Source organism: Tachyglossus aculeatus, chromosome 5 (genome assembly GCF_015852505.1).
Source record: "Tachyglossus aculeatus isolate mTacAcu1 chromosome 5, mTacAcu1.pri, whole genome shotgun sequence".
NCBI classification, from domain to species: domain Eukaryota; kingdom Metazoa; phylum Chordata; class Mammalia; order Monotremata; family Tachyglossidae; genus Tachyglossus; species Tachyglossus aculeatus.
This window is the reverse complement of record NC_052070.1, coordinates 38,143,370-38,155,788: the sequence shown is the minus strand read 5'-3', so window position 1 is coordinate 38,155,788 and position 12,419 is coordinate 38,143,370. Positions and strand designations below refer to the sequence as shown.

General features: G+C 42.9%; 1 protein-coding gene across 1 annotated transcript in view; it reads right to left on the bottom strand.

Moving 5' to 3' along the window:
• The window catches only part of EIF4G3 (eukaryotic translation initiation factor 4 gamma 3), a 288,773-nt gene that overhangs the window by 47,950 nt on the left and 228,404 nt on the right, over positions 1–12,419 (bottom strand). Inside the window, 2 exon segments of the mRNA XM_038747121.1 lie at positions 6,969–7,205; positions 8,691–8,837. Of these exon segments, the coding sequence (XP_038603049.1) occupies positions 6,969–7,205; positions 8,691–8,837 (384 nt within the window).

Here is a 12,419-nt window from a genome sequence, read left to right as displayed (position 1 = left end):
AAGCAGTAGACACTGACTCCTTCCTGCATCCTAACTGATAGATGAGATGTATATATGTTTGTATATATTTATTACTCTATTTATTTATTTATTTTACTTGTACATATCTATTCTATTTATTTTATTTTGTTAGTATGTTTGGTTTTGTTCTCTGTCTCCCCCTTCTAGACTGTGAGCCCACTATTGGGTAGGGACTGTCTCTATATGTTGCCAACTTGGACTTCCCAAGCGCTTAGTACAGTGCTCTGCACACAGTAAGCGCTCAAGAAATACGGTTGATGATGATGATGAGAGCTTATTATCATAGAGTTGTAGTTCAGACATCTTTCACTTTCTCAGGTCGAAACTCTTCTGCCACTTACTTCCTAGAGAAGCAGCGTGGCTCAGCGCAAAGAGCCGGGGCTTTGGAGTCAGAGGTCATGGGTTCAAGTCCCGGCCGGCTCCACCAATTGTCAGCTGTATGACTTTGGGCAAGTCACTTCACTTCTCTGGGCCTCAGTTACCTCATCTGTAAAATGCGGATTAAGACTGCGAGCCCCCCTTGGGACAACCTGATCACCTTATAACCTCCCCAGCGCTTAGAACAGTGCTTTGCACATAGTAAGCGCTTAATAAATGCCATCATTATTATGAGGAAACTGAGACACTGAGAGGTTCCCGTGACTTGCCTAAGGTCACACAAGAGGCAAGTTGTGTGGGGACCGTCTCTATGTGTTGCCGACTTGTACTTCCCAAGTGCTTAGTACAGTGCTCTGCACACAGTAAGCGCTCAATAAATTCATTAAGTGCTTAATAAATGCCAATATTATTATTATTACATTATTATTCCTAGTTCAATCAATCACATTTCTTGAGTGCTTTCTGTGTGCAAAGCACTGACCTAAGTGCTTGGAAGCATATGATATAACAACATAACAGAGTTGAGGGGCACATTCCCTGCCCACAATGAACTTACAGTTTAGCTGTCTTTTTGCTTTTGATACAGGGAAATAATTTTCTTATAATTAGATTTTACATCCCTTAAAAAATGCTTCACATCCAATCTTCTATTTTCCCTCTGGCAAGACCCTCTTTATGAGCTTTTCTGGTTTCATCCAGTAAAGACTGCCATTTAAATAAAAACAAAGACTTGCTTCTCTCTAATGACCTCTTTTGACTTACCAGAGCATTCAATTGATCCCTTCTTTTTTTGGTTCTGTGGTTTCAATATGTACCTGGCCTCCTAATATGGTTTTTCAATGTCACCTACCTTCTTATCATCTTTTTAAAAAATGGGACTCCTTTTAGCTTTTTGTAACTATCATTTACATTTTTTCAGTTCCCTTATCAAAAATTTAATACCCTTATTCTGGGAATCTTTGCCTTTCTGCTCAGCAATAATGTTACATTTAATAATGCGGTAATTATTTATATAGTAACCCAGTGTCTCACACATCGGGCCCTGTCTACTCTTCTGACTTACATTCAAAATATTAATTTTCTTCATGGATTCCAGGACTCTTTCCCTCAAAGAGTAATTTATCCCATCTTAAAACCCCACTTCCACTTGACCTAGTGAGTTATGGTAATTGAAATTTCCATATATTACTATCAATCCCCAATCTCACCTAATATTTCCTGTTTACTTGCCTCTTAGGGTAAAATAAGAAAAATAATAATGAGGATGATAATCATGGTATTGTTAATCACTTCCTATGTCCCAGGCATTTGCTGGGGTAGATACAACACAATCAGAATGGACAAAGCCTCTGTGGGACTGGTTATTCACTGTCTACAAAGGAGGGCGAACAGGAATTTAGTCCCCATTTAACAGATGAGAAAGAGAAGCAGCGTGGCTCAGTGGAAAGAGCATGGGCTTTGGAGTCAGAAGTCATGGGTTCAAATCCTCGCTCCGCCAATTGTCAGCTGTGTGACTTTGGGCAAGTCACTTAACTTCTCTGTGCCTCAGTTCCTTCATCTGGAAAATGGGGATTAAGACTGTGAGCGGATTAAGACTGTGAGCCCCCCGTGGGACAACCTCATCACCTTGTAATAATAATAATAATGATAATAATAATAATTTTGGTATTTGTTAAGCGCTTACTATGTGCAAAGCACTGTTCTAAGTGCTGGAGAGGATACAAGGTGATCAGGTTGTCCCATGTGGGGCTCACAATCAATCCCCATTTTACAGATGAGGTAACTGAGGCCCAGAGAAGTTAAGTGACTTGCCTGAAGTCACACAGCTGACCAGCGGCAGAGCCTGGATTTGAACCTATGACCTCTGACTCTCAAGCCCAGGCTCTTTCCACTAAGCCACGCTGCTTCTTGTAACCTCTCCAGCGCTTAGAACAGTGCTTTGCACATAGTAAGCGCTTAATAAATGCCATCATTATTATGAGGAAACTGAGACACCGAGAGGTTCCCGTGACTTGCCTAAGGTCACACAAGGGGCAAGTTGGGTGGGGACCGTCTCTCTATGTTGCCGACTTGTACTTCCCAAGTGCTTAGTACAGTGCTCTGCACACAGTAAGCGCTCAATAAATATGATTGAATGAATGAAGTGAAGGAGGCAAGATCAGAAACCAGGTCCTATGACAGGTGCATGCTCTTTCGACCTTGTGCTGCTTCCCACTCCTGAATAATAATAATAATAATAATAATAATAATAATAAATAATAATAATAATAATAATAATGGCATTTATTAAGTGTTTACTATGTGCAAAGCACTGTTCTAAGCGCTGGGGAGGTTACAAGGTGATCAGGTTGTCCCACGTGGGGCTCACAGTCTTAGTCCCCATTTTACAGATGAGGGAACTGAGGCACAAAGAAGTTAAGTGACTTGCCCAAAGTCACACAGCTGACAATTGGCGGAGCCGGGGTTTGAACCCATGACCTCTGACTCCAAAGCCCGGGCTCTTTTCCACTGAGCCACGCTGCTTCTCTAAGAAAGGCCCAAACATGGTCCTCCCCGGCAAATCAAGCTTGAAGAGAAAAAAAGTGATTAAATCTCCTTCTTTCAAAGTCCAGCTGGGTTGGTCTTAGGTCAACAGATGCCACTTGGCTTCTAAGGAAGAAGAGAGAAGGAGCGAGGTCTACAGTCAAATTGAAAGTGGCCTTGGAAGAAACAGGAAGGAAACCCAGGAGGAAATTCTGTTGGACTGGCAGGCCTAAACACTGGAATCTAGCTCGAGAATCATTAGGCACAAAATACGATTCCCTCCCTAACCTGGAATGGTTTCTGTGCTTTCATGTCTCTTTGCCTCTTTGGAAGCTCGATGAAGGAGCAATTTCCTCTCAAGTTCCTCACCGTACCTCGTTCTCGCCTGTCCCGCCATCGACCCCCGGCCCACGTCATCCCCCGGGCCTGGAATGGCCTCCCTCTGCCCATCCGCCAAGCTAGCTCTCTTCCTCCCTTCAAAGCCCTACTGAGAGCTCACCTCCTCCAGGAGGCCTTCCCACACTGAGACCCTTCCTTCCTCTCCCCCTCGTCCCCCTCTCCATCCCCCCCATCTTACCTCCTTCCCTTCCCCACAGCACCTGTATATATGTATATATGTTTGTACATATTTATTACTCTATTTATTTATCTTACTTGTACATATCTATTCTATTGATTTTATTTTGTTAGTATGTTTGGTTTTGTTCTCTGTCTCCCCCTTTTAGACTGTGAGCCCACTGTTGGGTAGGGACTGTCTCTATATGTTGCAAACTTGTACTTCCCAAGTGCTTAGTACGGTGCTCTGCACATAGTAAGCGCTCAATAAATACGATTGATGATGATGATGATTTTGTGCACAGTAATTTGGTTATTACAAACTCATCGATACAAAATATCTACCTTTCATTCCATGAGTTCTGTTCTAACCACGTTTGTCTGTAACTGCAACGAGAGTTACTAAAGGCATGGTCCAGTAAATACTGATTACTGTACTGTAATCAAAAGTTGGTTGCATTTGAAGAAAATTAGCCACGATTTTTGTGGCCTTAGCAGCTTAACCAAGCACTGTAGAGTTTTTTTTGGAAAAAGGATAAATAACCAAAGAAATCCATGGTGTCTCCAAAGACAATGTATGGAATCGAAAGCTGGACAGTGCAAAAAAAGGATAGAAAGAACATCCATTCTTTCAAAATGTGGTGTTGGAGAAGAATTTTCCAAATAGACTTCTAAACTGTGAGCACGTTGCTGGGTAAGGACCGTCTCTATATGTTGCTGACTTGTACTTCTTTACTTGTACTTGTACTGCTTTACTTTACTTGTACTTGTACAGACTTGTACTGCTATTAACCAAGCTAAGTAGAAACCAAACCAAGTAGAGGTTTTTTTTTGAAAAAGGATAAATAACCAAAGTAATCCATGGTGTTTCCAAAGACAATGTATGGAATCGAAAGCTGGATAGTGAAAAAAAAGGATAGAAAGAACATCTATTCTTTCAAAATGTGGTGGTGGAGAAGAATTTTGCAAATAGACTTCTAAACTGTGAACACGTTGCTGGGTAGGGACCGTCTCTATATGTTGCTGACTTGTACTTCCCAAGAGCTTAGTACAGTGCTCTGTACACAGTAAGCGCTCAATAAATACGATTGAATGAATGAATGAATACCATGGAGTGCCAGAAAGACAAACAAATGGATTTTGGAGCAAATTAAACTAAAGCAGTCTTTGGAAGGCCAAATGACAACTTATTTTAGCATATTTTGGACACATAATCAGGAGGACTAATTCTCTGGAGAAGACACTAATGCTAGGAAAAGTCCACGGAAAATGTGGAAGAGGCAGACCAGCAGCTAGACGGACTAGAGACCGTAACAATGATAACGGAAGAACCATTAGAAAGGTTGCAGATTAGTGGCAGAGGAGACAGAATATTCTGGAGAAAGGATATCCATGGAGTTGCTATGAATCGGAAATGACTTGATGGCACATAATAATAATAATAATAATGAATCCATTTTAAATTGTGCTTGTATAGCCAATCTAGGCAATGTAGGATGCTACCATTCTTAAAAACTGCTTTAAGTATCAGTGTGTATTTCCACACAATCCTTGAAATCCACCAAAAGGGTAAGAGACTCTGTCATCTGACTGTAGATGCAGACAATTTATCCCATCTGTTTCTGGGTGTGAGCATGAGTTTTGACAGGCAGACATGAAGGCGTCTTCATCCCTTATTCGGCACGGGACATTGCTTGTTAATGCTAATAGGATTTCACCTCATTCTTAATGCTATAAATTACGATTCAGATATTGAGAGGACAGTAGGAAAATAGCACAGCTGACTCACAAATACCCAGCTGCTAGAAAATATTAGGTGCTCTTAAGCACTTGAAGCAAGGCAATTACAGACATTTTCTTGAAATCGTGTTAGTATTATGGATGACTATGGCCACCGATGAGCTTTGGATAAAGCTAATCAATTGTTGATACCATTTCCCTTGTGAAATAAGTTCATTCATTCATTTAATCGCATTTATTGAGCGCTTACTGTGTGCAGAGCACTGTACTAAGCGCTTGGGAAGTACAAGTTGGCAACATATAGAGACGGTCCCTACCCAACTTGCCTACCCAAGTTGAATGATAAGGCAGCCAATTTAGGAGTCATCGAATTCGAAGGCTGCGGGGAACTACCAAAGTTAGTGTACAAGCTGTGGGGAAAAAAGAAAGAGAAACAGCAAGGCCTAGTGGAAACAGCATGGGCCCGGGCGTCAGAAGACCTGGGTTCTAATCCTGGCTCTGCCGCTTGCCTGCTGTGTGACCGTGGGCAAGTTATTTAACTTCTCTGTGCCTCAGTTACCTAATCTGAAAAATGGGACAAGATACAAATTCTTCCTCACTGTTAAACTGCAGGCCCCAGGTGTGACTGCTTGCATTGCATCTAACCCAGCATTTAATAATGATGGCATTTGTTAGACCTTCCCCCTGTTCTAAGCGCTGGGGGGGTGGGGGGGATACAAAGTGATCAGGTTGTCCCTCGTGGGGTTCCCAGTCTTAATCCCCATTTTACAGATGAGGGAACTGAGGCGCACAGAAGTGAAGTGACTGGCCCAAGGTCACACAGCTGACACGTGGCAGAGCCGGGATTAGAACCCATGACCTCTGACTCCCAAGACCGTGTTCTTTCCACTGAGCCACGCTGCTTCCCTTTGGCACGTGGCGCTTAACAAGTGCCATTATTATTATTACTATTATTGCCAACTTGTACTTCCCAAGCGCTTAGTACAGTGCTCTGCACACAGTAAGCGCTCAAAAAATACGATTGAATGCATGAATGAATATTATTATTATTGTTGTCGTTATTATCACTATTCTCGGAATTGACCAAATCCCACTGGGCCAATCCCGAAGGGGTGAACACTCTCTTTCCTGGATGTTAAGAAGCAGTGTGGCCTAATGGATAGAGCACAGGCCTGGGAGCCAGAAGGACCCAGGACCTAATAATAATAATGATGGCATTTGTTAAGCGCTTACTATGAGCAAAGCACTGTTCTAAGCGCTGGACCCAGCTCTGCCCCTTGTCCACTGTGTGACCTTGGGCAACTCACTTACCATTACTGTGCCTCAGTTACCTCACCTTTTAAAAGGAAGACCGTGAGCCCCATGTGGGACAGGGACTGTGTCCAACCTGATTACTCTATTTATTGATTTATTTTATTTGTACACGTTTATTCTATTTATTTTATTTTGTTAATATGTTTTGTTTTGTTCTCCGTCTCCCCCTTCTAGACCGTGAGCCCACTGTTGGGTAGGGACTGTCTCTATATGTTGCCAACTTGGACTACCCAAGTGCTTAGTACAGTGCTCTGCACACAGTAAGCGCTCCATAAATACGACAATGAATGAATGAATGAATCTTGGATCTACCCCGGCGCTTAGAACAGTGCTTGCCACTTAGTAAGTGTTTAATACCATTATTATTATTATTATTAATAATAATGATGTTCAATTATTTTCACCCGGTGATTCCTGGATTTCAAGTTGGTCCTTACCTTTGCCTTTTCGAAGTCCAGGTCCTTGCCAATGGTAGTGAGCAGGCGGCATAAGCACTCCAGGGATTCTTCATCGTGGTTCTTTAGGAGCTTCACCACGCAGTCGTGCATGATGGCTTCCGTCAGCATTTTGAGCTTGAAGAGCTCCCCGATGAACTTGATGTTGCCGATGGATCTCCGCCGGGCTTTGTCCTTCGCTTCCTCCAGCTCGTCGTGAAGTCTTGTTTTCTCCTCCGGCTGCACGGCGAGAGGGAGAGAGACAGCAGTGAAGATCACGGTAATGGAATGTGTCTTGCTATACTGTTGTGCCGTACTCTCTCAAGTACTTAGCACAGTGCTATGCACACAGTAAGCGCTCAATAAATACCATTGATTGATTGAGCGAATGGAACTACACCCAGGCTTCAGGCTACTAGAACCAAAAGTGGGGCGAGTTAAAGAGTTACTACACTTTTAAGGCCCTGAAATCAATAGTCAACTACTCAGTCCATTTACTGAGTGCTTACTCCGTGCAGGGAACTGTAACTAAAGCACTTGGGAGAGTACATATACCAGGGTTGGCAGACACATTCCCTGCCCACAATGAGTTTAGAGTCTAGAGGGGGAGACCAACATTAATATGAATAATTTATAATATAGGATTTAAAGCTATACACATACGTTCTGTGGGATTAAGGGTGAATATCAAATGGCCAAAGGTGACAGATCCATGTGCACAGACGACGCAGAAGCGAGAGGGAACCGGGGTAAAGAGGCCGTAATTGGAGAAGGCCTGGAATGCCCTCCCTCTGCACATCCGCCAAGCTAGCTCTCTTCCTCCCTTCAAAACCCTACTGAAAGCTCACCTCCTCCAGGAGGCCTTCCCAGACTGAGCCCCCTTTTTCCTCTCCTCCTCCCCATCCCTCCCGCCCTACCTCCTTCCCCTCCCCACAGCACCTGTATATATATATTTGTACAGATTTATTACTGAATTTATTTTACTTGTCCAGATTTACTATTCTATTTATTTTGTTAATGATGTGCATGTAGTTTTACTTCTATTCATTCTGATGACTTGACATCTGTCCAAATGTGTTGTTTTGTTGTCTGTCTCCCCCTTCTAGACTGTGAGCCCGTTGTTGGGTAGGGACCATCTCTATATGTTGCCAACTTGTACTTCCCAAGTGCTTATTACAGTACTCTGCACACAGTAAGCGCTCAATAAATACGATTGAATGAATGAATGAGAAGGCCTCTTGGAGGTAAACATGGTACCAGAAACAGTGGTTTCTGTTTAATAAACTGAATTTTATTTAACTTTATTTATTTAATTTTATTGACTGCATTTAATAATATTAATAATAATAATCATATTTGTTGAGTGCTTGCTATGTGCCAAACATTGTACTGAGCAATGGGGCAAGCACAGCATAATCACGTCAAACACTGTCTCTGTCCCACATGGGACTCCCAGTCTAAGAAGGACGGAGAATGGATATTGAATTACCATTTTACAGATTATGTAACTGAGGCCCGGAGAGGTGAAGTGACTTGCCTAAGGTCACACAGAAGACAAGTGGTGACTGCCCGCACACTCTTTCCGCTCGGCCATGTTGCTTCTTAATGCAAAAAATACCTCTTTAATCAGGGAAAAAGCATTCCCAGAGTAGTGCTTAAACCAGATTTCAACATGCAAGTTCTCCTATAATCAATCTCTTTCTCTGTTTTTGTGCAAATACTCACAGCAGAGGCAGCTTCAAGTTCTTTCTGCTTCTTCTCAAAGACATCATCATCTGCTTTATCTTTTTCAAATTCCTTCTGGCAGCGGTTCAGAAGCAGCTTGCGGAAATTCACTGTGCTACCCGGCTTGTCTGCCATGGGCACTTTCAGCTAGACCAGGGAGGAGGGAGGGGATGAAATGCAAAAGAATGTGAATGATTACATAAATCCAGACCCAAAACAGATTCCCAAAGTATCTACTTCCCTTTAAGTATGTTCCATAAACATGTGGACCATTAGATTTAAAGGTTAAGATTAGATTTAAAGATTTTAATTATCTTATTATCTTATTATAATATTAATATAGATTAAACACCATATTAATGTTCATCAAAGTTGGTTTAAGGTATTTCAAAATTCATATATGAGACCTATGCAAATCATCTCCTCCTGGAAACAAAATCATCATCATCATCATCAATCGTATTTATTGAGCGCTTACTGTGTGCAGAGCACTGTACTAAGCGCTTGGGAAGTACAAATTGGCAACATATAGAGACAGTTCCTACCCAACAGTGGGCTCACAGTCTAAAAGGGGGAGACAAAACCAAACATACTAACAAAATAAAATAGAATAGATATGTACAAGTAAAATAAATAAATAAATAGAGTAATAAATATGTACAAACATATATACAGGTGCTCTTATCTCCCAGCAGAGTTTATGCCAATGGCTTTCTAACTTTTGGGTGCAATGTCACTAAATGGTGTAGTTCGACCCCACTCTTTTCGGGTCACTTTTCTCTATAAAGATCTTCTTTTGAGATTTTCAAGTGCAGACCAGTGCCTTCTAGACTGTGAGCCCACTGTTGGGTAGGGACAGTCTCTATATGTTGCCAACTTGTACTTCCCAAGCGCTTAGTACAGTGCTCTGCACACAGTAAGCGCTCAGTAAATACGATTGATTGACTGATTGACTAGCGCAGGACCAAACCCTTGCGTAGGGAGCAGAGTTGGGGCGTGGGGCAGGGGAGGTGATCCTAGGCGGGAAATGGGAAAGAAAAACCCAGCTGTGGGGCTTGACGTACTTAAGCTATTTTATTGGCCCTCTCTTGTGAATCAAGGCGGAATGGTTATTCGGTGTTTCATATTTTCTGTAAGAAACTGTTATTCACTCCTAAGTAAAGTTCTCCAGAGATGCATTCTTCTCAACACATTACCACACTTGTGTGCACATTACCACTCTCAGTGTGCCATACTGAGAGCTCACCTCCTCCAGGAGGCCTTCCCAGACTGAGCCCCCTTTTTCCTCTCCTCTTCCCTATCCCTCCCGCCCTACCTCCTTCCCCTCCCCACAGCACCTGTATATATGTTTGTACAGATTTATTACTCTATTTTACTTGTACATATTTACTATTCCATTTATTTTATTTTGTTAATATGCTTTGTTTTGTTGTCTGTCTCCCCCTTCTAGACTGTGAGTCCGCTGCTGGATAGGGACCGTCTCTATATGTTGCCAACTTGTACTTCCCAAGCGCTTAGTACAGTGCTCTGCACACAATAAGCGCTCAATAAATACGATTGACTGAATGAATGACGAATGAATGAGCGCATGTAGGAACCAGAACTACATCATACAGAGCCTCTTGGGTCCCAGATGTCTTCCGCATTTTTAGCCTTCTCCTAAAGGACATTTATCAAATTATTTAAAATGGCATTTGGTAAGTGTTTACTACATGCCAAGCACTGTTCTAAGTACTGAGAAGCAGCATGGCTCAGCGGAAAGAGCCCGGGCTTTGGTGTCAGAGGTCATGGGTTCAAATCCCAGCTCTGCCAACTGTCAGATGTGTGACTTTGGGCAAGTCACTTAACTTCTCTGGGCCTCAGTTACCTCATCTGTAAAATGGGGATTAAAACTGTGAGCCCCCTGTGGGACAACCTGATCACCTTGTAGCTTTCCCAGTGTTTAGAACAGTGCTTTGCACATAGTAAGCGCTTAACAAATACCATTATTGTTATTATTATTATTATTACTGGGGTGGATACAAGGTAACCAGGTTGGACAGAGTAACTGTCCCACTCGGGGCTCACAGTCCTAATCCCCATTTTACAGATGAGGTTCCTGAGGTACAGGGAAGTGAAGTGACTTGTCCAAGGTCACACAGCAGACGAGTGGAGGAGCCGGGACTAGAAGCCAGGTCCTTCTGACTCCCAAGCCTGGCCTCTCTCCACTAGACCATGCTACTTCTCGTGTACATCTAGTTTCCTCAATCCTGATATGCTAACCAAGATGTACTTATGAGCTTCATGATGATAACATCTGTGATTATGGTATTTGTTAAGTGCACATTCTGTGCCAAGCACAATACTAAGCACCGGGTTGGAGAAGCAGCGTGGCTCAGTGGAAAGAGTCAGAGGACAGGGGTTCAAATCCCGGCTCCACCAATTGTCAGCTGTGTGACTCTGGGCAAGTCACTTAACTTCCCTGTGCCTCAGTTACCTCATCTGTAAAATGGGGCTTGACTGTGAGCCCCCCCGTGGGACAACCTGATCACCTTGTAACCTCCCCGGCGCTTAGAACAGTGCTTTGCACACAGTAAGCACTTAATAAATACCATTATTATTATTATTATTATTACAAGATAAAAACAGGTCAGACCAAGTCCCTAGACCAAATGGGGCGCACAGTCTGAGGGGGAGGGAGATCGGGTATTGAATCTCGATTTCGCAGATAAGGAAACTGAGGCACACAGAAGTGCAGGGACATGCCCGAGGCCACCCAGCAGGCAAGCAGAAGAACCAGGATTTGAACCCAGTTCCTCTGATTCCCAAGCCCGTGCTCTTTCCACTAAGCCACACTCCTTCTCACGTCAATTCTGTCTTGTGTAAACATCAAGAAAAAGGTGAGAAAACTGCCTGGCAATTCCCCCAGATTGGCAGATCCTGGAATTCCAGTCTGGCTTTAAGACAGTCTTTGACAGTGTATGCTGATGACACGCCCTGAAGTAAACAATCAATCAATCAATCAATCGTATTTATTGAGCACTTACTGTGTGCAGAGCACTGTACTAAGCGCTTGGGAAGTACAAGTAGGCAACATATAGAGACGGTCCCTACCCAACAGTGGGCTAACAGTCTAGAAGGGGGAGACAGAGAACAAAACAAAACATGTTAACAAAATAAAACAGAATAGATATGTACAAGTAAAATAAATAGAGTAATAAATACCTACAAACATATATACAGGTGCTGTGGGGAAGGGAAGGAGGTAAGGCGGAGGGATGGAGAGGGGGAAGTCAGCAGAGCATTAAGGACGGTGATATCAGTCTATATAAAGGTATCCTTGCTTTCACTGCTTCATTAATGTGCTGTTTGACAAAAGGGGTAAAAACTGGAGCAAGAAACGGAAACACAACTTCAAACTATATGGGATCTGGGTTCTAATCCGAGCTTTCTACCACTTGTCTGCTGTGTGACCTTGGGCAAGATACTTAACTTCCCCGTGCCTGTTTCTTCACCTGTCAAATGGGGATTAAATACCTGTTCTCCTTCCTCTCCAGTCTGTGAGCCCCAAGTTTTAAGCAGGTGAGTTGGCCTCCCCTATCTTTTCTGCTGCTTTCCCAAGGCCAGAAATGACTTTTCTGGAGGCAGGGCATCTTGTGCATAGGTGACAAGAGGCACGGTTGCTAATGGGTTTAACGCTCTATCTCTTTTCAGCCTGAAATTCTTTCGTCTTCCACTTAAGCCTCTGTC